The 24310-nt window shown below is 41.9% G+C and overlaps 2 protein-coding genes across 3 annotated transcripts in view; both read right to left on the minus strand.

Moving 5' to 3' along the window:
* Positions 1–24310, minus strand: part of LOC142152881 (protein diaphanous homolog 1-like) — a 418442-nt gene that overhangs the window by 108554 nt on the left and 285578 nt on the right. The gene's annotated exons all lie outside the window — the stretch shown is intronic.
* Positions 1–24310, minus strand: part of DIAPH1 (diaphanous related formin 1) — a 91797-nt gene that overhangs the window by 13754 nt on the left and 53733 nt on the right. For both annotated transcript variants that reach the window (XM_075209940.1, XM_075209939.1), the window contains 11 exons: positions 19410–19559; positions 16303–16404; positions 15359–15489; positions 14612–14689; positions 12680–12743; positions 11238–11377; positions 10566–10674; positions 8686–8796; positions 8197–8315; positions 5575–5691; positions 1954–2069 (listed from right to left, as the gene is read on the minus strand). In XM_075209940.1, coding sequence (XP_075066041.1) covers positions 1954–2069; positions 5575–5691; positions 8197–8315; positions 8686–8796; positions 10566–10674; positions 11238–11377; positions 12680–12743; positions 14612–14689; positions 15359–15489; positions 16303–16404; positions 19410–19559 — 1237 coding nt within the window. The remainder of the gene's footprint in view (positions 1–1953; positions 2070–5574; positions 5692–8196; positions 8316–8685; positions 8797–10565; positions 10675–11237; positions 11378–12679; positions 12744–14611; positions 14690–15358; positions 15490–16302; positions 16405–19409; positions 19560–24310) is intronic.

A 24310-nucleotide genomic window follows, 5' to 3' on the forward strand; every position in this document is an offset into this window, starting at 1 on the left:
AGGTGTCTCTTTCATTAAATGTATTGTTTTACCATATTACGGAGATCAAGGGTTAATGTGTGAATGTTTTAATTACTTCATACTTAGGCATTGCCATATTTAACAAGTTCTACACAGGGAGAGAACTGATTATTTAAGTGATGTTCTGTTACTTAGTTCTGCTGCATGTAAAAATCTAACGGCCCACGTTACCTAAAGAAAAAAATAGTCACTCCCCAAACGCTCAATGAGATTATCCCATCCTTGCTGTGCCCCAGAATGCATTGTGACTGGTATCTGGAGCGCCAAATATAAAAGTGCTCAGAGGGGAAATAAGTTAGTGGAAGTGCACCCAAAACAGGAGTTTCTGGGGGATCAAACTTATCTGAAAGCATAACCTCTAAGTGTTAAGGATCCTTTAAAAGGCATTAATGACGTGTTAAATTCTCCTTAAATTCTGTCAGTTTTGAGTACTGGGCCATTATGTTCCATTTGGAACACAAGACCAGAAATCTCGTGTGTGGCAGACATTCAGCGCTCCTTCACCTTGCATTGGTTAACCACAGTCTTTCAATAACATATCTGATAATAGCCATTAGTAACTGCTGTCCCCTTCTTTTATAAAGTCTTCCACATTACATTAAATACAACTCATCTGTTCTGCTAGTATACACCTATCTGTAAAAATGCAACACTAACCTGAAGGCTCCCTAACTGACATAACGTATTGCTGGTGCAGCTTCTGGTGTTGGGTTTAAAATAGGGGAAATTCAACCTTGGGTAATGGGACACAGGGAGAGGGGATTACTTGAATTCATTGCAATGCAAGTGTTAAAGCTCCATTTTGGTTCATTCAATAATATATTTGTAGGGGTCAATTATTTGCACAATGAAGCTGCACCTCTTGTACGCGGTGGTACTGGGCACCTCTGCCCCAGAGCTTTACAAGCAGTGAGTGAAGAAATCGGCACATTGACTTTACTGACAACTTGCTGCGTCTCTCCCTTAGCACCTGAGACGCTCTGCGGCAGAAGTCCCCAGGAGAAGACAGGGTTGTCAAACCTTGAAAACATTACATTATCGACAATTGCATAAAAATCACTGATGACAAGCAATTTTACTGACTGTTAAATCATTTCAAAATGTATTACAAGTCACAAATTAGCACCATCTAAAAGACAAAGGACAGGACGAATATAAGGGGGTTACACAGATATAAAGCCATTGGTGTGGCGAATAGGGAGTCATTATTACTTATTTCACTGACTGTTGGTAACTATGGCACAAGTAATGGGGGGACAGTACTGCATAGTCCATCCTCCATCCCTAGTTAGTGACTTCAATAAGCACCTACACCGACCCCTTAGCAACAAAGAGTTATAATACGTTTGTTTGTTTTTTTTGGCTTCAGTTCCATTGCAAGAGACCATGGTGGCTTCATTCCTTTAAATGATTAAAGGGATTACCCACAAGTGACTTGTCACCTACATACAGTGGGAACATCTATTTTGCGGGATGAACAAATATTAATGAATAAGTATTCATGTAGCCTATCAATACATTAAGATCCCGAGGGTCATGATTATTTGTCAGGCAGTGATGCCACTGGTTCTGGGATAATTGACAGCTCTGCATATTGGTGCAGGCCATAAATTAAGTTACACCACCGTGTGGGTGAATGGTTTATTCCCTCTATTTCCAAAAGCATAGTTTAAGCTAGTGCAGAATTGCGCTTTCACTGCACACTGTCCATGCAATAGAGTTCTACTGTGAGCTATGGACGCTCTTAGTCCGCCAGCGGAGAGAGCGCAGCACAGGCCGACTCTCAGCTTCATGTAACAAGTACTTTACGGGGGGAGGGGGTACATTTACTCTACACAGGGTGAAGGTTCAACAGATCTATTTAATCTGATACTATCACCAGTTTTAAAGTAGTGCATAGGCAGGAAAAAGAAAAGTACAAGAGACACGTACCTATCAAACTTTCAATTTCAATCCTTAAATGTCTACATTTGAAGTCAGGATCCGCTCCATTTCTGTGAAGGATTATCTGAGAAAGGACCTCATCGATCAGCTTGTAGTACTGCGGTCTAGAGAGGCGAAGAGAATTCAACTGAAACATGGAGACTACTATGCCGTAAATGGTACATTACAGATAAACAGACCAACAGGCTCTGTTATACAGAAAGATGCACAACTTTCACATCACCAAAGCAACTTCAGCTTAACATAAAAAATAAAACTGCAGCAGACTGAGCGTCGTAACCAGAGGCACCGCGGCAGGGTGGAAGGTTTCTCAGGGGAGATCACTGACCAGACATTTCTAAAGTTATAGATTTTGGAACTTTGAACAGAGGTAAAAGCTTCATATAAAGGGGATATTTAAATACTGTGTACTTTTTTGTTACCATCAGTCGTCTTGTGAATTTTAATTAGCCCATGTAATGAAAGAAGGCTGCAAGCAGCAGAGATTCCGTTTCATCTTCCTATAAAGCACAACACTCTTGTTTACCCATCTGTGAAACGTTCTATAACCCCATCATGGCTGAAGGGTGTTTCATGCCTTAATGACCAGACTACATAGAATGTTGAGATGGTGAGAAACTTACATTTCATAGTCTAGTCTGGTGAATTTAATATTGCTTTTAGGGGATTGATAGGGTACATCAAATATGTGTTCTTTGTACTAGGGCCAGAGCTCTTTTTTTATTGGTTTGGGCAACATTCATTCTGTGTTACACTCACAACATTATTTTAAGAGTGCATGACACCCAAACAAACTTCATCAGTCAGAGTGGTCGACAACCAGGGTCACTTAAATATATACATTATTTTACTATCTTTAATCCATATATTTCATATTTCTGGGGTTCAGGAGTACACAAGATCACGTCACCCCTCTATAATGAAAGTGACTGGTGATGGTACAATACCGTTGCTGGATACCAAAGCGAGGTAAAGCACTCAGCTAAGATTGAAAGTGGTTTTAATGATCATCGGGTAGAATAAAACACTGACAACAACAATACTATAACCAGAGGTATCAGTCCAGTTTTAGTATTATGGGTAGGTGATGCCCATTTGTTTGCTGCTCGCAGATCTATACCCTGTTGTGTTAAGGTCCTGCACAAAAGGACACAAATTAAATGTCCTACTCTTCTCCCTACTCCAAAAAGCAGAGCCATTCAGGAGAACTCCATTACATTACTTGTTCAGGTACAGGACACCCCACCTAGGTGCGTGGAGTGGATTGGAGGGAAATGTTTTTGGTAGATGTACCCGTTAACAATATTGATATTGGTGATGCTCCTATTTAGAAAATACCCTGCACGCAAGTGGTTTTCACACATAGAACTCTGGTTCCTTATAATATAATGTGTATTCTGTAATGAACGTCGCAGAGATTTCACGAACCATATTCCATGTGAACATGTCTATGTAATATTCTAAACACATGGTCAGAGGAGCATAAAATGCATCTACAAGCAGAAATATACAGGTACTCAGATCTCACACACACAGGGAGATTTAAAGAGATAAGCTTGTAGCATTTCAAGAGTGATGGAGGAGGAAACAATGTAAAATCACTTTTGAAATAAACTAATATAACAGAAAATATACATGAAACTCAGGATGGAGGGGGGGGCTCGCAAAACAAAACATAACTGCTTTTTCAAGCTGTTTCTCAGAGGAAGAATTAAAAAGATTAATATAGTTAACATTGGACCATTAGCTATCCAATAATCCTCTCTTTAGGTAAAAGTCTCATCTACCTGAAGTATTACATTTGACTGTCTCAATGTTCAGTAAATACACAGCTTATGAGACTATTATACATTATAAACAAACAAAACAATTAAAAAAAACCAGTAGGTTAACTATTAAGTGGCAAAAGGCTGCCATCTGCTGGTGACTTATAGAATTGCATGTGTTTTTTGGCCAAAGATTTCAAATGTTTTGTCTGCGGTTGGTGCCTAAAAAGAGGGAAAACACTATATATACACACGTAACTATTAGCTATAAATAAGCTATTTAGCTTATTTTGGTAGCAAATTGTAATAAGACTCAATGGCAAGGAATATATATATATATATATATATATATATATATATATATATATATATATATATATCTATATATATATATATTCTGGGGTGCTGAGCATATATGGATTGTGCCAGTGGTGGATCCAGATCCTTTAGCAGGTGCCACACCATATTCTTGTCCCTGCCGGCTGCGAGGCAGAGAGAGATCCTGCCCGGACGTTCTCATTGTATTGTAAGCACACAGAGTGGCAGCATCTTCTGTCTGGTCTCTGCCAACAAGGAAGGACATGTGTATATTGTGCTGCCTCAGGCAGTCCGCCCGCACAGAGAAAAAGGGGATGGGGCACTAGATTACCCACCCTAAGAAAGAAATCTAGGTCCGTCCCTGGATTGTGCTGTAGTCACTGCAATTCCAATATAGAAACAAGTTGACATTTTATACTATGTAGTAGAGACTGGTTTATTCTGGAATTTAATCAAACAATTCCTGAGCACAGTACTGCAAATAAAGGTTTTCATTGACAGCCAGATCTCAGAGCCAGACACAAGTCAGAGAACCTTGTTTCGAAAGGACAAACATTTAAATAAAAACATATTCATTACAATTGTAAAAGGAAGAGGTAGTGTTAAGGTTTTGTAACCTATAGCAAAGAATCATATATGTGTTCATCAGTGCAACGAACGCATCCGTGATGTCACTAAGGGGCATATTCAATTAATCATGAAGTGCCACCAGAACAGACCCAAACACACTCCGCGTTACCGCAACATCACGGATTTCTGTTCGCACCCAAAGGATTGAGAAGAGAAATACTGTAGTACCGAATTAACAAAAAAAATGCGCAGCCACGATGTTTGGGCCTAATTAAATATGCCCCTAATAGTCACTAGCCTCCCTGATCTCACCAATAGTCCCTAGACTCCGGGAGGTCACTAATAATCACTAGCCTCCTTAATGTCCTCAATAGTCACTAGCCTCCCTGATGTCACTAATCTCGGTGATGTCACCAATAGCCGCCAGCCCTCGGGATTCATCAATAGCCGCTAGCCTCCCTGATGTCACTAATCTCGGTGATGTCACCAATAGCCGCCAGCCCTCGGGATTCATCAATAGCCGCTAGCCTCCCTGATGTCACTAATCTCGGTGATGTCACCAATAGCCGCCAGCCCTCGGGATTCATCAATAGCCGCTAGCCTCCCTGATGTCACTAATAGTCACTAGCCTCCGTGATGTTACTAATCTCTGTGATGTCACCAATAGCTGCCAGCTCTCGGGATTCATCAACAGCCACTAGCCTCCGGAAGGTCACTAATAGTCACTAGTCTCCGGGAGGTCACTAATTCATTTCATTCTAATGAAAGTTCAGTTTATAGAATAGCAGCCTCTACTTGCACTTTACGTTGCAGTTTGCAGCAGATGTGTATTGCAACACTGAAAGAAAATAGTGTGAACCTAAAGAACATACACAATTACAGTTTTGCTCCCATAAAGCAGAACTTGGACGCATATTGTGTTACTCTGTCCTCTGACAGTGAGATTGATTCCTACCTGGCGTCATAGTCATTTCGGATGAGCAGAAGATGCTGCAAGATGGAAAGAAACAGCTGTTCTGCGGAAGTGTCCTTTACGGTGTTCTGAACGATCTGGAAGACTTCTTGGACATCAGTAAACTCAAAGTTAAGGTAAACGTGCATTAATGAGAATGAGAAAAATAAGCCATTATATTTCATCCATCTTTACTTTCTTTTCGACAGGTAAACTTGCAGATTGGTGGAGTCCTGTACAGGGACATGGACGGTGAGGTCACAGCAACTTGTCACAAGCCGCTACTGCGCCTCGACTGTTGTTTAGGGAGCGCGTCTCGGCTGCTGCCTGACAGCCAGAAAGTCACTTCCGCCTCTTTGCCCCAGCTGTCACCAGGGCAACAGCCGAGACGCTCTGTCATTCACCGACGTGTCCAAGATAGTTTGACACCCGGCTACGTGCGCACTGCAAAAAAAATGAATTAACAGCCTCCTGAGGCCGATTGCCACCAGTGTGGTTACTCTCCATTCATTGGCCCTTATGTGTATATAAGGCAGGCAGGGCCAAGCCTCCCTTCCAGTTACAGTGTCCTGTGTACCGCACATTGCAAACCAGCCCCTGTGGATACTCGGTTACCATTGATTTGATTCCTGTTGTGACCCTTGGCTTGTTTTTGGACCCTACTTAAACGCCGATTGCCCCCGACCTCTGCCTGTCTATTGGATTATCCTTGCTTGCAACCTGCCCTGACCTCTGGAATGTCCCTGTTACCCTGCTCGCTACTGGCCCACAACCTTTGGACTGTTCCTGCTAGTGTCTCCTGTATACCTGTAACCCTCCACCTCTGCGGCATGGTCGCCACTGAAAAACGTTTACTACAATAGAGTGGAGTCCTGTGTGCATCCAAGTATGTTTGAACACAACTAGTTCTGCGAGAAAGGTCGGTTGCTACAGGTGAATACCTCTAACCGATCTGTTATAAAAGTTTACTTGGTAGCCATCAGCCCTAACACAACTAAAGTTCATCAGGACACCATCCTCAATATGTGGGAGTTGCTCCTGCTGTGTAATACAGTGGGAGAGGTTATACTTCTCTTTAACATTTTCGCACATCGCACTGCAGCTCTCTTAATGTTGAAGTCTAACAAAGCTTTAAGCTACACATAGGGGGCTACTGTGTTAGATTTATTCATCAAACACACTTTAAATGGAAGTGCTGTCAAAACAAACAAACAAACTAAAATAAATAAAACAAACACATTTTTCTCTCTGCACCAGTTTTGACAAGTGTCCATCTCATTTCAACAGAGTTTCATTTCATAATATACTTAGGGGGGAATTCAATTGGTCGCAACGTTCTAAGGAACATCGCGGCTGCGCGTTTTTACTGTTTGCACCTCTATGGGTGCAAGAAAAAAATGAGGGATATGCTGCGGAAAAAAAATCTGTGAGAGGTGTCTCATGCCCATTCCGGAGACACTTCACACAGATTTTTGTTTTAGATTTGAATCTCTCCCTTAAAGTGAAGAACTGGATGTGTATCGAAAAGTGCCAGAAAACGGTCAGATCTCACAAAAAGGAACGAGGGGCATTAACTTTTACATTCCTCTAGAAGCCACACCAGAGTTTATAGACATCCGGCCTATGGCACTTAATAGTTCTCTAACTTCCTGATGCTCGTTATTTAAAGTTACAGTGGTGGTCATTGATGGAGGAGACCCATTCGACTCTTCTATGGAAAAGCTATCAGTACACAGGGTAAAGGTTGTCTGAATGCGGTGGGGACGTAGCATTTTGTCTTTAAAGCTGAGAAGCAGAAAACAGTTCTCAATGTGGTTATCACTTGTATGTATATCAGTTATAGTAACCAGAAATGTCATTAACATTAACTGGATATCCTGCTTACAATCTATGTATGTGCTATTTCTGTGGCATACAGACAGCTGGCCAGCTACTAGGGAGTTTACAAATAATTATCAGTATAGCAGTTGAAAGTCTCCCCCATACAGATGAGATATATGACAGTATATGTGAGAATTCGCTTGGTACACATTTGTGAACTTGTAACTGCAAAATACATTCTAGACTTTAAACTGCAGTCTTACACTGCCACCATGTGGCAAATAGCACAGACTGCATGAGTGAAGTATTACATACTTCTGAGTCATTTGAAAAAATGGCTATGGCTGGAGGACCCATAATCTGTAATGCAGCATATTATCAACCACAACCCAGAATATCTTTGCTGTACTCACAATTATGCAGCAACGTCAGTCACAGTGTTGGTCATATTAATGTCACTGGTCCCTAATGCATTGACAGGCCCCAATGTCATTTAACATTGGTTCCATGTGCAAATTGACAACCTGTGTTCCAGTAACAGCTGCACTTAAACTTTAATGTACTTTTCAGAAACACCTTTACAACAGGTCACCGAAGCTAAACAATGGCATCTCTCTGTTTTGTTTTTTTTACATGTGTCAGATGATATGCAATAATACAATTATAAAATGTTGGATATTATTTTATAAATGACCCCCTCCCCCCCCCCAAAAAAACCCAAAACGTTCTATTAAGTAAACAGCAGCTGTTCTTTAAACTTTCTCTACTCAGCTTGTGGACTTATTTCACACGGTAAAAGGATATTCCATCTCAACTCGAATGTCGTCCAGACGCCCACGCAAGTCATCAGCATCATATTCACAGTGCTCCATAAACACATTCAGCTGAACCCTCAGCTCGTCGTTTTCTATGTCTTGAAGATCCTTAACACAGAATGTTTAATTAGTAATCGGATAAAGCGTTCACTATGGGACAATGAATTAGCTCCTAAACTGACAATATACCTCCTGCTATTATACTTTATTTACTGATACACAAGAATATTTTAAAATAAATTGGTGTCAGATGATCAAAAAGAACAACGGGAATAAAATATAATCTGCACAGCACATGGATTATAAACATGCACATAAACTGCACAATAGACTGCGGTCCATAAATCATTTGTGTCAAAAAAAAAATACTTTGAAAGGTTCAGAAAAATCTGTGAATGATCGGATGAAGGCGATAACTCACCTACTGTTATTAATGTGAACACCAGTTAACAGTCAAAGTATAGGAACAATGGCTTACCTTTAACAAGGCACTCAGTCCTGAGCGCATGAATTCACTGCGTATGTGGACTCGGAAATCCAGCTCGTCTCCTTGGATGATCAACGCGTTGATCAACTGGATACAGCTCACCTAGGGAATATACAGTACCTTAATTAAACTAATTATGAACAACTGCGTTTCAGTTATCTGCTACAAGGAAATGTATAGGAACCCAGTATATAGGTAGCCAGAAAAAGTAATTCAGGTAATCCAGGTTGGCTCTGACATCAAGCTACCAAGCTGCTATAACAGGCTGTACACTATGTATATAGAACAGCCTAGGACAGTGCAGAAGCTCAAACGTTAAATACATCTTTAGGCAAACCACTGACAAACTGTGGTGTAGTTGATATAAGCCTCCAGTTTTGCCATGATAGGTTTCACTAGAGATCTAAAACCTAGCAGTGCCTAAAATCAAACTCCTGATAAACTAGGAATACCAGGCTTCAATGTACTATATTATGACAGCTCTTTTAGTGCATTTAGCATCTAATAGGAACCGTGGGTCGAATAAGCATAATGTCAACATTTTACAGTTATGGTAGCCCTAGGTTAAATAAAAACAGCTTGAATGTGCAGTACCCACCACATGTTTATTTCAGAGCTGATCTAAGTCTAAAGCTAGGTACACACTACAGAATTGTCCACCAACTTTTTATGCCAATCGATTTTACATGCGATCGATGGTCCGATCGCTCGGTCCATGGACTGCATACACACTAGCCTTGTTTAGGACGATAAAGGGAAGAGCGGACGTCCCTTTAGCAACTTTTTACAGCCATGTTGTCGTGAGCAATGACTGTAATTTCGTACTCACTATTGTGGATCGGTCAGAAGTTTATACACACTGCACAGCGGAAACGAGATTGGAACGAAAATATTAAACGGTACGACAAACCAAATGAGGCGACAATCGTCCATTTGGGCAAACTTTCGACCATCGTGTCACTACACACACTGACCCGACTTTTGAACGAGCAGTCGTATGTCGGCTGATTAAGCTGATTATTGGACAAAAACCGTGTAGTGTGTACCCAGTTAACCTTACTTTTGGTCACATCTAGAAAGATCCTGTGAGATAACCTAGTATCTTGTGATTTCCATTAAACAAGGAGGATCCCATACACACCAAATAAGCTACTCCCCAATTAAATTGCTTCCAAAGATACACGTCAATAAATCAGAATAATATGTGCTTAGGATAAACACAACTGTATAGTGCTTGTACCTTATTATAGTGTTAGGGTGCAAGCTTTCCATTGATAAATTATATGATCATTTAAAGGGAGAGTAACACTTGGTATTTATTTTTATATTTGTTTTTCCTCTTCATGAGACTATACATTGATGATCATATCTGGTACTATTAACCAGACCCTATGTGTTATAGTTTCAGTAATATAGGTTTTGACGCTTAGATATCTTTGTACTGAATGTATATAGACAGCTCCACGCGATATTACCCCACTAATTGCTGTACTCTAACATCCGCTATATTAACTGAAGCTGGTTAACTTTCCACCTATTCCTGAATAGTTATAGCAGCAAAACCTGTAAAATATACGACCGGAGATTGCCAGAGTGCTTGGCAGGGCAAAGCTTTCACAGCCCTTTCTAGAACATGGAGATGTAATAACTCCCCTTTAAGGAACATACCGTATATACTCGTGTATAAGCCGAGTTTTTCAGCACATTTTTTATGCTGAAAAAGCCCCCCCTCGGCTTATACTCGAGTCAATAAGTTTTCCCAGTTTTCTGTGGTCTTCGGCTTATATTCGGGTCGGCTTAGAATTAAATACCGTATATACTGAAGTATGACATATGCTTTCACACAACGGAGAAGAACAGTGGTGTAATACCTTAAGAGCCACAGGAGTTCCGCCTCTCAGCCCATCAAGAAGAGGTTTAAATCGCTCCATGTCGTATATCTCTGCTCTTATAGTCAGAGCTTCTAGGACACGTTCATGTCTAAAAGTACACAAGCAATTGTGAGAAGAAGAAAAAAAAAAAAAGACCATAATCAGCTCACTGGGAAAGGGACAAGTAATCATAGGGTGAAAAATATTTATCATCCGTTTTGTGGCAGGGTTCAACTCAGTGCCTATTGTCACCATATTCAGTGATATCCGTATGTTCCGATTTTGGAACTGTGTATGAACAGGGACAGGAGCTTTAGAAGCACCAAGTAGGCTCTAAAATCAAATCATGACCATAATGCTCTTTTAAAAGACTTTTCAGAACTTCTCATGGATGAACCAAGTTTGATATAGCACAATTGTTTTATGTTTTGCAGTTGAAACATGATAAAATGTCTTTGCCTTTATTGAAGTGTTGGCTATGTGACACTGTGAGCAGTTGTTTAGCGGATATTGAGCAATACTGTGTACTCTTGTGTTTACATCCTATGCTTTAGTATGGCTTCCAGAAGATATGAACAGGGAAAGTATCATGGAAGTGTTTATCACAAGTAAGGATTCATGATAAAATAGAACAATGACATTTATTAATTACACACAAAAAAGTGAACTTACATGTCCTCAGGCTGCGGAAGTATGCACAGAGCAGAGAGCAATCTCAAAGCATCAATCATCATGGCCGGGACTGAGGGGTCCATAGATTTTGCCAACAGCAGAATACCATCCTCTGCATCCAACATGGCTTTTATTCCAAACTAGATATAGAGATGACAGATAGGTGTTCAGATTAATCGTTTTAATATCATGTCAATCCTACATCAAAGTTTATGCCCTTAGACAAAGATTAGGGTCAAGTAGCATCAAAACGTAAAAAGTGACAATTACTTAAGGGTAACTCCACTCAAGAGTGAAGTTTCCTAGCTAAAGCTGCACTACTCTCTACTAAGTTTCTACATTTACTAAGCTCCTCTTTACCCTAGCAGAAGTCCCGGGGGACTACCAATGCTGGCATTTTTCTTTGGGCAACTCCATTTGCTCTCACAGAACAGGGCAAAAAGTGAAGGGGGGGGGGGGGGGGAGCCAAAGGACCAATACGACTTGGAGCTGGCTCTCCCTGACCCCCCCATCCCCTCTGCTCTGGAATTTATGCAATACCATAACTGTGGGGCCCAAAGGAAAACGGAGCATGACGCAGGCCCTTGGGCTCTGGCTAGGGTAGGGAGAAGATTAGTAAGATTGATTGTATAGGTGATAGTGCAGCAACAACAGTGTACTTCTGATTCTTCAACAGGAAATTTCAAGCAGCAGTCTGAAAGTGGCAGGAGTTATTCCAGTGTGTAGTTTGTTTCAGTTGAGTTACCCTTTAAGAACCATAATCATTAGAAATGTCACATTGATCAATATAGAATGTACCCATAATTTTTTTAACATACTCTTCCTCTATTTACTACATTTTTAAGTAGACTAGCACCCCCTCTCTTCTCATTGAAACATGCCTCCAGAATAATGCAGTAATGTTTTCATTCTCTTGACATGCAGCTTTGGAGCCCATGAAGTTAGTTATAGATGCATCCCTCAAACCATTGTGCCAAAAACATATTTCTTTACAGGGCCCATTATAAGATTTCTATATTTGTCTGACTGGATACATTTTAATAATCTATATACCATCTGTTTACACATCTACACATTCACAATTCAGTCAGAATAAGAAGAACCACATATAGAAAAAGTGATTTCATTCCTAAACAGAAAATGTGTTTTACAGCTGTGAAATTCTGGAGAAGCAGAATGCTGCACCTAAAATTCCCCAGCTGTCAATCTTCCAAGGCGGAGCCCCAGCACTAGCTGAAGACTATGCGGAAGACTGGACCACTCATAACCCGCAATCAAGAGATTTTAGTTTGTGATAGGTCCTACCCATTCAGACCTCCTTCCCGCACCATTAAAAGGTGGTTAAGTTAATTGATTTGCAGTTTGAATATTACAGAATCAGACCCTACGGCTCAAATTAGGGGATCTTTAATAGGTGGTAGTGTAGCTTTCCATTCACTTACATTATTGTTCATAAAAGCCTTGAGACATCTGATGATTTCATGTTCACTCTTAAAATCACGAGTCCTATGACAAAATAGATTACAAAAGTAAAAAAAATATTGTGATAAGTTATGGTTTCAAAAGCATAACAACTTCACTACTACACACAGGCTATTAACTAAAGTAGTCTGAAATAAGCCCACATTTCAATCATTATGAACTCTATTATAGAGAAAGAAAAAAAGGGCGCTTCCTTAAATTAATGAAATGTGTACAAGTGTATAAATTAATTTGAAACGGCAGCCAAGGACAAATAGGACCAAAGTGCAAATAAAACTATTATAGAGTCAATTCAAAGTCCTAACCAAATTAATGTTTACATACAAAGTTTAATATAAATTTTCAGCATTCTAATTTAATCTATAAAAATATATGGCAGATGATCTGAATATAAAATGTGTAAATAAGGTCCTAAATGCAGCTTAAAGGGACACTGCATATTTAATTGAGTTCTACCAAAGAGGACTGGATAGGCCGCAACATACGGCGGCCACGAAAATTAGCTCCAAACTTCATGTGGTGGGGGCATCTTTGATACACTGAAGGACAAAAGGACAGCCTTTCTAAAAGGGAGGGGCCAAAATTTAATTATTATGATACTGAGCCTATAATAAATATGGCTATCCTATCATCTCCCGCCTTGATTACTGCAACCTCCTCCTTACTGGCCTCCCCCACTCCCACCTCGCCCCCCTCCGCTCTATACTCAATGCGGCTGCAAGACTCATCTTCCTCTCACGTCGCTCCTCCTCCACCTCCCCTCTCTGTCTTGCCTTACACTGGCTCCCCTTCCCCTACAGAATCCTTTTCAAACTCCTTACCACCACTTACAAGGCTCTCTCTCCCAGTCTACTGCCCCTTACATCTCTAACCTCCTCTCCATTCACACTCCTGCCCGCTCCCTGCGCTCGGCCAATGATCGCCGCCTCTCCTCCACTCTGATCACCTCTTCCCACTCTAAAATGCAAGATTTCTCCCGTGCCATCCCCCTTCACTGGAACGACCTCCCTCGCTCCATCCGTCTCTCACCCAATCTGTGCTCCTTCAAACTGGCACTTAAAACTCACCTGTTCCTTAAGGCCTACCAACCATCCACTTAACCTCTCATCTCCTCTGCTCGTTCTCCCCTGGCCCCTCTTTTCTCTCCCCTTTGCTTCACTGGCTCCCTTTTGTGCCCGATTTTGTTCACCCTCCCTTAGGATGTAAGCTCGTATGAGCAGGGCCCCTCTCCCCTCCTGTCTCCATACCTGTTCTTCCGCTCCGTCTCTACTGTATTTGCCTGCCCGGAGTTTCTGAAGTATTGGTACTTTGTGTTTATTGTTCTGTACTGTTTCACCCTGTATAGTCTACTGTTTGTACTGTGTACGGCGCTGCGGAAACCATGTGGCGCCTAACAAATAAACGATAATAATAATATCCTACCACTTTGGTTACGCAACGGTTTCTGTTGCAGCTTCAGTATTGGTTCTCTGGGCTAGATTTGAGTGGACATAGTCTGTACCTGAGAACAGGTAAACGCCATTTTGAAAAACAAATTAAGTAATTTTAGACCCATGAATTTCCTGTATTGTGTCAGCCATTAAAATTAGTTATGGGTGAATGAAAAATGACATTATAAACCTACTAATTGCTCTTCTGTAATGCCATTGTCAACAGGAAACAAAATTTGGATGTTCTCAGACATTTTCTAAAAGATGCACTAAATATGTGCATTGTAAACCCCTCCTCTCAAAATTTTGTTTCAGAAAATTAATATCTCAAATGTACCAATCGCAAATGAATAAATACTGACTCTGGAAAGCTCCATATTGTGCTGCGTTAGTAATAGATAACAGGAACTTTACACATACTAATGGTCTTTAAAGGGAAGGCACCCAGATGCCCATGCTTACCCTGACTGATCTTCTTGCAGTCTTCTGAGGATGTCCAGGAGGCAGGACAGACCTTCTGCACCAAAATTCTGCACCCAACTAGTAAACAAAACAGAAGCAGAGAAACGTCACATTCTTCTTCCTTGTCTGCAGCAAAATTAACCGGTTGTTTTCAACCTTTATTCAAAATATTAGTCATAAACAGGTATGATTGAGTGTTTTAGGAGAGGGCTATGAGGGAGCATGAATAGAAGGAAATTTCAATGTGTGTCGGATTTATCTGGTTGTTTGAAAGGATTTTTGTAAGTTTAAAATTTCCATATTGAATGATTTGGTCACCATTGTGGTTTAATGTAGGGAGAACTTTAACATCAGCATCTCATATCAGACAATCTCTGGCAATATTCTGCACTGCAAGTGTATGAGTAATGCTGCAATTGCGATGGGCAATTAGGACGCTTTATACTGTTTACAGGCCCAAGATGACCGCTGATCATGATGAACACCAGAACGGTATCTATGTGGTGTTGATTGGGTCTAGTGGAAAACATGGTCGTACAATAGCCTCAATCAGAGCATGTGCAGCTACTGTGTTTCATATGATCTGACCATTCAGTCCAAAAGCTGAGCATCCACACCTGTCCAATTTGGGGAGAGAGGTGAGATAGAGTTGGTAATAGATCTGGCCCCCGGGTCAGGCAGCTGGCTCTCCCCATGTATGGGCATCTTTACCTCCATGAATTATGTACTTTAATAAGAACTGCTTACCTGACTGGATTATTATTGAGAGACACCCTCAGGGACTCTAAACAGGCCAAGAGATACGAATAGCCAAGCCCAGATTTTAGGTCCTGAATGTACATTTGTGCCGACCTGGAGCTCTCCTTTTTGTTCATTCCCTATGTTCAAAAGAAAAAAGAGAAAGAAAGGTGTCAAATGCCATAAAATGCCATACTGATATATGCATGCAGTGCTGAATGCGGTAGGTAGGATCAGACACTAGGATGTGTAGTGCACTAAAGAGTACATAGAGAATATGAGCAGATTTGAATAAACCAATACAATGTGGCACAACTGACCAGTGGTCATGGCTTACAAGCATACCCTCGCTGACATTTACCCTAGGAGGTATACAACTGTCTCATGTACAGTTTCTTTATAACTGATGGAAACGGCGCTCTGTAGTAACAGCCCATGGCGAGCCTCTTGCCTCCTGAAAGATAGTCACAGAAAACTGTTTCCTCTCCTTGAGGGGAAACATGTTTCAAGACTGCTGGAATGGGCCAGTGTAAACAAACACAGGATATCTAACAGTGACTGTGCACTGCCCAGATAGTAATGGCCATGCTCTGTACCCTTTAGGCTACCAGTACACACTGCCTGGGGACACATAAGCCCTGACAGTCGATAAGTAGTGAGTGGCATACGGGGTCAATATTTAGCTTTGGAAAAACCCAAGTGCAACACATAAAAAAAAACACTTGTAGGAGAATCCAATAACTACAGAGATTGATTATCAGAGCTTTGATTAGTCACTGCAAGTCTTTGGCTAAAATAGCAAATTTGCAATGAACTCCATATTAGCACAGACAATCACTGTTGCACTGTTTACTGCATTATTAATAAAAGAATTAACCAACTGCATCCAGCCTGCATCAAATATAAACAGATACACTGGAAACATTCCGAAGGAAAAAGCAAAACCAACTCACGGCTTTTGAGGTGTGAAGATACTGAGAGACCATTTCTCTTTTAATCATGATGTCCTTCGCTCGTAACGGCTGCTGCTTCTCTTCATTGAGATTCATGTCATTCTGGGAACACATAGAAAAGAGATGAGATAAGATAATTCATAAACTATCATAAGTTTTTTTATTCTTCTTTATGCACGTATACATTTGACCACTGCATATACCTGTATATTTTTGCCAAGCTTTACAATAAAGGAGAGGAGCGAGAGGTGACATTAGGGCCTTAAAAAAAACCTGTGACTGTGTCTTACTGAAGTGCCTAGTGTTATTAGTTACACCTGTTCGTTAATGCAAACATCTATTCAGCTAATTGTGTGGCAACAACTTAACACCTAAAAGCATTGCAGACATGGTCAAGACGCTCAATTGTTGTATAGACCAAATACCATAACGGGAGAGAAAGTTGATCCAAGTAAGTTTTGTTGAATTATAGTTGGTGCTAGAGATGCTCAGGCTCAATTCCTCGAGAACCAAACACACCTGAACTTAGGGAATCCGTGTACAGTCGCTCACCCTCGGAATTGAAAACGAGGCAAAACACCATTGTGACGTTGTCTGATCTCGGATTTGCGAGTTTTGAATTCCTTTTTAAGATTCAACATAGCGAGGGGTGGGAGGGAGGGCGGACCTTCATTTTTCTTTTCTGCCACTGCTGTGTGTCAATGTTTCCTAGATGTGCTACCAACTGCTGTGTGTTTGTGTCATTGCTCTGTTGCTTACCATCCAGCCAGGTCGCTGAAGTATATGTTTGAAAGTGACTTGAAATTAGTGTTATTGAGGTTAATAATAATGTAGGAACAAAAAAAAAAAAAAAAAAAGAGCAAAGTGATTTTAGCATGTTCTACTTTTTTTTCTAAAAAATCCAAAACCAAAACTCTCTAGTTGGTGCCAGAAACTGCTGGTATTCTGGAGTTTTCACACACTACAATATCTAGAGTTTACAGAGAACGGTGCACAAAACAAAGAACATCCAGTGAGCGCCAGCTCTGTGGACAAAACTACTTTGTTAATGGGAGAGGTCAAAAGAAAATTTCCAGACTGGTTCCAGCGGACAGGGAGGAAACAGAAAGTCAAAATAACCATGTGTGGTATGCTGAAGAGCATCTCTGAACGTGCGGCACATCAAACCTTGAAGGGAATAGGCTACGGCAGCAGAAGACCACACCGGGTTCCACTCCTGTCAACTGAGAATCGGAAACTTAGGCTACAATGGGCACAGTCTCACCAGAACTGGACAGCTGAAGACTGGAAAAAAACATTGCCTGGTCGGACTCTATTTCTGTGGCGACATGCTAATGGTAAGGTCAGAATTTGGCATAAACATCAATCCATGGATCCATCCTGCCTTGTTCAACGGTGCAGGCCGGTGGTGGTTTAATAGTGCGAGGATTGTTTTCTTGACACATATTAGGCTTCTTAATATCATTTGAGCATCATTTACATGCCACAGCCTACCTGAGTATTGCTGCTAACCATGTGCATTCCTTTATGTCCACAGTGTACCCGTCCTCTAATGGCTACTTCCAGCAGGATAACGCAAAATGTCACAACACACACTTTATCTCAAGCTGGTACCACGCACATGACAATGAGTTCAGTGGACTCCAATGGTCTCCACAGTCACCAGATCTCAATCGAATAGAAGCACCTTTAGAATGTGGTGGAACAGAAGATTCGCAGCATGAATGTGCAGTAAACATATCTGCAGCAACTGCGTGAAGCTATGTCAACATGGACCAGAATCTCTAAGAATTTTTTCAAGCAACTAGTTCAATTCATGCCACAAAGAATTCAGTTTGTTCTGGGGCAAAGGGGGTCCTACACAGTACTTGAAAGATGTACCTTATAAAGTAGCCACAGTGAGTGTATATGTATGTATGAATGCATGTATACGCCCATGACCCTGTTGCTGGCTCAACGGTTGCCCTTGCTTGGACAACTTCTGGTAGGTACTAACCACTGCATACCAGGAACACCCCACAGACCTGCCGTTTCAGAGATGTTGACCCAGGTGTCTAATCATATTATGGCCCTTTTCAGAGTTGCTCAGATTCTTACGCTTGCCCATATTTCAGTGGTTCCCAAACTTTTGCAGTTCGCGGCACCCTTAGAGTCTCCAAATTTTTTCAAGGCACCCCTCCAAAATAATTATTGAGCAGTCCTGTTTTAGAAGTAGTTGGGTCAAAAAATTGTAATAAGTATTTAGGTCAGGACAGAAATACCCTTTCTGCGCCCGCTGTCACCCTCTCTGCCCCCGCTGTCACCCTCTCTGCCCCCGCTGTCACCCTCTCTGCCCCCGCTGTCACCCTCTCTGCCCCCGCTGTCACCTTTTCTGCCCCAGCTGTCACCTTCTCTGCCCCAGCTGTCCCGCTCCCCCCCTCTCTCCTCTGCCGCGCGCCAGCCATAGAAAAAAAAGAAAAAGCACATGAACTTACCAATCCTCCGGGCGCCGGGACCCAGCAGCCTCCTCTCTCCCGCAGCAGCTTGTTACTGACGTCGATATTCAGTGACAGCTGCGGGAGAGAGGAGTCTTCTGGGTCCTGGCGCCCGGCGGATTGGTAAGTTTCTGTGCTTTTAATTTTTTTCAATGCTTGGCCCGCGGCACCCCAATGACAGCGCCGCGGCACCCCTGGGAGCCGCGGCGCACAGTTTGGGAACCGCCGCCATATTTACTTTGTACAACACATCAACTTCAAGAACTGACTGTTTACTTGCTGCCTGTCATCATGATGATACACTCAGTTACATTCGTAGTCGGGAAAAGGGAAGATTCTTTTTTATGTCTTTAATAAAAAGTTTGTTATGTCTCTGTAGCATGAACGTGAATTGATTTTCATTTACATTTTAGATTGCTGACGGTGCATGGCGTCTTTCCAACTCTTTTGGTTGGCACTTTGTACTGTACGTATAATAAAGTTGTTTATGTAGTTATTTGTACAGGTGTACAATGATACTCTGTGAGAGTCAGTCAGTGGATTATTTCTGAAATCGATGCAAAAGAAAAGAATCCTATGCGGTTGCCTCCCATGCCCTGGGGGACAGACGGACTCTCTGGACATGGGACTTACCAGCATCTGCTCAAATAAGTCCAGCACAGTTTCATCATTGAGTTCCTGCAGCGTCTGCAGAGGATTGTCTGTATAGTGAGCAGAGTTCCTCTGTGACATATAAGGCTTCTCCTTTTCTTTCTTCATCCTCATACTTGTAAACCGTTCAAGCTGCAAGAGAAATAGATCTATATTAACAACCCCGTAATTCAGGTTTCTTGCGCCAATGAGAAATCTTTCATCAAAAATAAACACATCTGGAAAAGGAGTTTCCCGTCTTCCCTTTCAGAATAATAGACTAGTCATTGTAGTGTATTTACTATATCATGGAGAAGGACAAGCAGTCAGAGGCACCTGGTATTGCAGTTATTTCCACGCTGCCATGAAACCACTTGAGTGACAGCTGTTATTATTTTGTTTGTTGATATGTGAATCTTTTGATTAGATTTAAATAAAATATATATTTTCATACTATATTTCTCCTGATTTCGAAGCTTTATAAAAGGACTTATTTTGCAGGATATGGTGACCTAATGGATGGAGCCTGCAATACAAGGAGGTACAACTGCTTTCCTCACTCACACACAATAATATAATAGAGCAGAGGACATCTCCAATGGACACATTGCTCAATAATAATCTGATCAAATTCAAGCGAATCATTAATGGGCAGGTTGAAAATTGCTTGTGAATGATGGCTGAAGTGTGTGGTAATCTCTGACCACACCATCTAGCCCCAGTTACAGCAGAAGTGTTTTGGTCTTATGCAATATGGTGAGTCACACAGCTACATGTGTGGTAAAGTGGTTATGTTGGCTTGTATAGTCTGTGTGTGGCTCTCTTAAAGCAGCACCTCCTACTAGGGCAAACAAGCTACACTACCAAGGTCGCCATTCACTAAAGCCATTTTTCCCCAGGGCTTGTCTTGCGGTGCTAGTCAAATCCTGGGGCTGTCAGCAGATTGGAGCATGAGGGGTGAGGAGGGGTTGTTGAGTGGGAAGACGAATCAGAAACTGTCTGCAGTCACACAGATCACACTTCTGATTGGTCCTCCTGCTCACATTCCACTCTCTGTATACATTTAAAAGTAGTGAAGCATTTGCTGGCTTTAGAAGATTGAGCGGTGATGCAGCTTTAAGGCATCCCAGTAGCCTTCTATTAGATGTCTAACAGTGATATTCTACCCACTAAGGGTGTCAATTCTCCATTTTCAAAATACTTTCTAAAGAGAAAGTGTAAGGAAACTAATTCTGTGTATGTAATAAGATACACATTATTGGTCATATTTTCAACAGTAGTTGAACCAACTTTGTTTTCTATTAAATGCCTTGTAACAAAATATTTTATTTTAGCTTCATGCAGATCAAGGCCAAAGTATTAATTCTACAGTTTTACAGTAGGCTTCTACAGCACAATTACCATTGCAGGGACAGTAAATTAAAGATGAATCTGTTGATTATGACTACAAAGATATCTAAGGAAGCAATTGTCAAAAGTCATGGTCATCACAGACAAGGGCACCGTGTCTACGATGCATCTGCAATGCACATCCAGACGCTGACAAGCATATTCATTGGGTACATGAAGTTCAAGATAAATTATACATTTTACAAAATGAATTAGCATATGTTAAATTAACAATACAGCCTCTAATTATTAGGTTAGTATTAGTATTTCAAAGCGCAGGGTTAAGTGGTTAGAGCAGTGGTTCCCAAACTGTGTGCCATGGCTCCCTGGGGTGCCGCAGCCAGGGCCGGTGGTAAGCAAGGCGAGGAACTACTTGGTTATTATTTTGGCTTAGGGGTGCCTTGAAAAAAATATGGAGACCCTAAGGGTGCCTTGTGTCATGTGCAAGCTAATGTTTAGGCATAAATCTGCAAATATATGTTTGTGTATTACTTCCTAGAAATAGTGTGACCTGGTGCTCTTAGAAGCTGTTAGATCAATGGGTTTTGTGGATGTTAAACCACCCAGGGGGGCTGGTAGATAAGGATAGCACCTTATACCATTTATGGCAGGATGGCAAATGTGAATGCCTTTGAGGAGATCTCTCTTGCAAGACAATGAAATCTCACACATGTTTGGGAGGCCCCAGACAGGCCGACTGCAGAGACTGGGTTGTATGTTAATGACAGATTCAAGCTGAATAAGGGCACAGGAAAAGATCATATCATTTTCTCCAATATCATACATACCAGAGGCATGTGTGGTATGCAGATGAAGGGAAACTTAGGACCTGTTGTGTGAAGGTAAAATCATGTTCGTAAACCATACTGTTGAAAAGTTAGGACGGTGTAAAGAAAACTTGACTTAGAGGTATTCAAACAGCAAAGTCATAAGACCCTAATTTGCATTCTCCCCTCCTGTTGGTTCTGACCTCACAGGGAAGGGGGCTGGGGGCCCTGTAGCTTGACTTTAAAACTGTATTGAAAATGTAACCCTGGGTTCTTCTTCTGAGGGAGTTTAATTGAAGAGGTTCCATTTTTTCCTGCTCCTCCCGGCACCACAAACTTGATTCTAAGTGAGGTATCAATTCTGTGTTTTATCCTTTTTATTTTATAAGAAACAATTGCACTCTATTTGTATGTCATTTTATTATCTTTTTATCTTAAGCATTGTGGATGTATTTTCCATATTAAATTACACTTAATAAGTTCTAGTCTCTGTGTTCTTATGAATTCACGCGACAGTTTGGTCCAGACGCTACCTAATTGAAACTGTGCAAACCTTGTGGTTTAAGTGAACTCTGATTAAAGTAAATTGTGTTGGATTAATGCTAGGGAGAACCGAAGGCTTCCTAAATAAGAGTGTCAGCTCTTATCCGAAACAACCTTGGTGGTGGTAATTAGTATCGCAAAGCTAGTGTGTGGCATAGATAGGGAAGGATTTAATCATTTTAGACAGACCAGGTGGTTGTCTTTGTGGTTGACCCTGTGTCGCATATGCGTCACGCAGACTCAGGTGAGTGCTGTTCGTGACAAATTGGTGGCAAGCTTGTGGGATATATTTTTAATTTTTTTTTAAGAACTTAAGTGAATTAGGGTTGTGTGATCCCTGAGAGAGGAAATACAGACTAATTCACCAGAGACTGAACTCAATGCTTAAAACATTATAAGACATACAGCAATTGTTTCTTTCCCTCCCCTTCTCTTTTTTTTTCTTATCTTTTTTTTATTTGGCATTAAACTGAGGAAATGGCTGCTGCATATAAACGTTTGACAAAGGAGGCGCTGATTTCAGATTGTGAGGATGCAGGAATTCCCACCAGTGGCAAAAGTAAGGAGCAATTGATTGAAGCTCTTGTACAGAGGGATGAACATCAACTCACAGTTGTGTCCGAGGAAGAGCATAGCCAGGACTCAGGAGCGGACCTGACTGTGGATATTCCTCAAAACCAGGGACGGTTAATTTCGGATGATTCTAATGGTTCATGTGTGGACACTGCTATGGATGTTTATATGCAAACTGCCCTAAAATATTTGGGCCCAGCGGACATTACAACTAAAATGCAACTCATACAGCAGTTCCAGGAGAAGGAAGCTGCTGACCGTCAGGAGAGAGAGAGACACGCTGCTATGGAGGCAGCAGAGAGGCACGCTGCTATGGAGGCAGCAGAGAGGCACGCTGCTATGGAGGCAGCAGAGAGGCGCGCTGCTATGGAGGCAGCGGAGCGCCAAGCAGAGCGACAGGCAGAAAGAGAATCTGCCGAGCGAGAGGCAGAGAGGAGATATGAGCTGGAGCTTGCGAAGCTCAAACGCCAGCCAGAGACCAGAGATGCTGGTATTAGCAGACCCCGTCCTGAGAATTTCCCTGTATTGGAAAAAGATGGGGATTTGGATACTTTTTTGCGAGGTTTTGAAAAGACATGCAGACAGTATGGACTGGCCAAAGATCAGTGGGCACAATATTTAACCCCTGGTTTGCGAGGTAAAGCATTAGAAGCCTTTGCAGATCTTCCACCTGAGATGGACGGAAATTATGAGGCAATCAAAAGTGCCCTGTTGCAACGCTTTAACATCACCCCAGAGGCGCATAGGCAGAAATTCAGAGATTTAAAACGCAGTGCCTCTGACACATATTCAGGACTTGTGGCCCAGCTGTGTGCTTCATTCAAACAGTGGGTTGGAGGGCTACAGATCACCACCTTTGATGCTCTGCAAGATTTGATGATCCAGGAGCAGTTTCTGACTTTGTGCCCAGCTGATGTGAAGGAATGGGTAGTGGATCGTGATCCTACATCATCTGCGGAAGCAGCTAGACTGGCTGACAAGTACACTGTCACCCGGGCACCTGCAGCTAAAAGAGGAACTTTTGTGCCAGGGCAGTCGGCCTGGAAAGGGGGCCGGCCAGGAGGATCAACGCCACCCCCCTCAACGCCATCACCCACTGTTTCTTCATCTCTTGGGAGGGTTGGGGCAAAGCCTGCTGTGGGAGACACCCGCAGGTGTTTTGTGTGCAACCAGGTGGGGCACATTAGTACCGCTTGTCCAGAGAAGAAGACCAGTTCACCCTCCGCTGGTGGGGGACCTTCCCTGCAATCTTCACCAGCTGTCCTGTGTGTTGCGGGACCAGAAGGGGGCCGGAAGGACAACATACAAACAGTCACTGTGGGTGACAAGGTAACTGTGGGGTTAAGAGACACTGGTGCGGATGTTACATTAGTTCATTCAGAACTGGTAGGGTTAGAGGACTTCATTCCAGGAAAATGTATTTCTGTGAAAGGGGTGGGTGGAATTCACCTAACGGTACCTGTAGCCAAAGTTTACCTTGATTGGGGTGCTGGAAGAGGTATAAGGGATGTCGGGGTCTCAGATAATATGCCTATAGATGTGTTACTGGGGACAGATTTAGGAAGAATGTTGTCTCAGTATGTCTGTAATGACGATGTCAATGCCACCCCTGTTACTGTGTCAGAATCAACT

This window comes from Mixophyes fleayi, chromosome 4 (genome assembly GCF_038048845.1).
Source record: "Mixophyes fleayi isolate aMixFle1 chromosome 4, aMixFle1.hap1, whole genome shotgun sequence".
Taxonomy (NCBI): Eukaryota; Metazoa; Chordata; class Amphibia; order Anura; family Limnodynastidae; genus Mixophyes; species Mixophyes fleayi.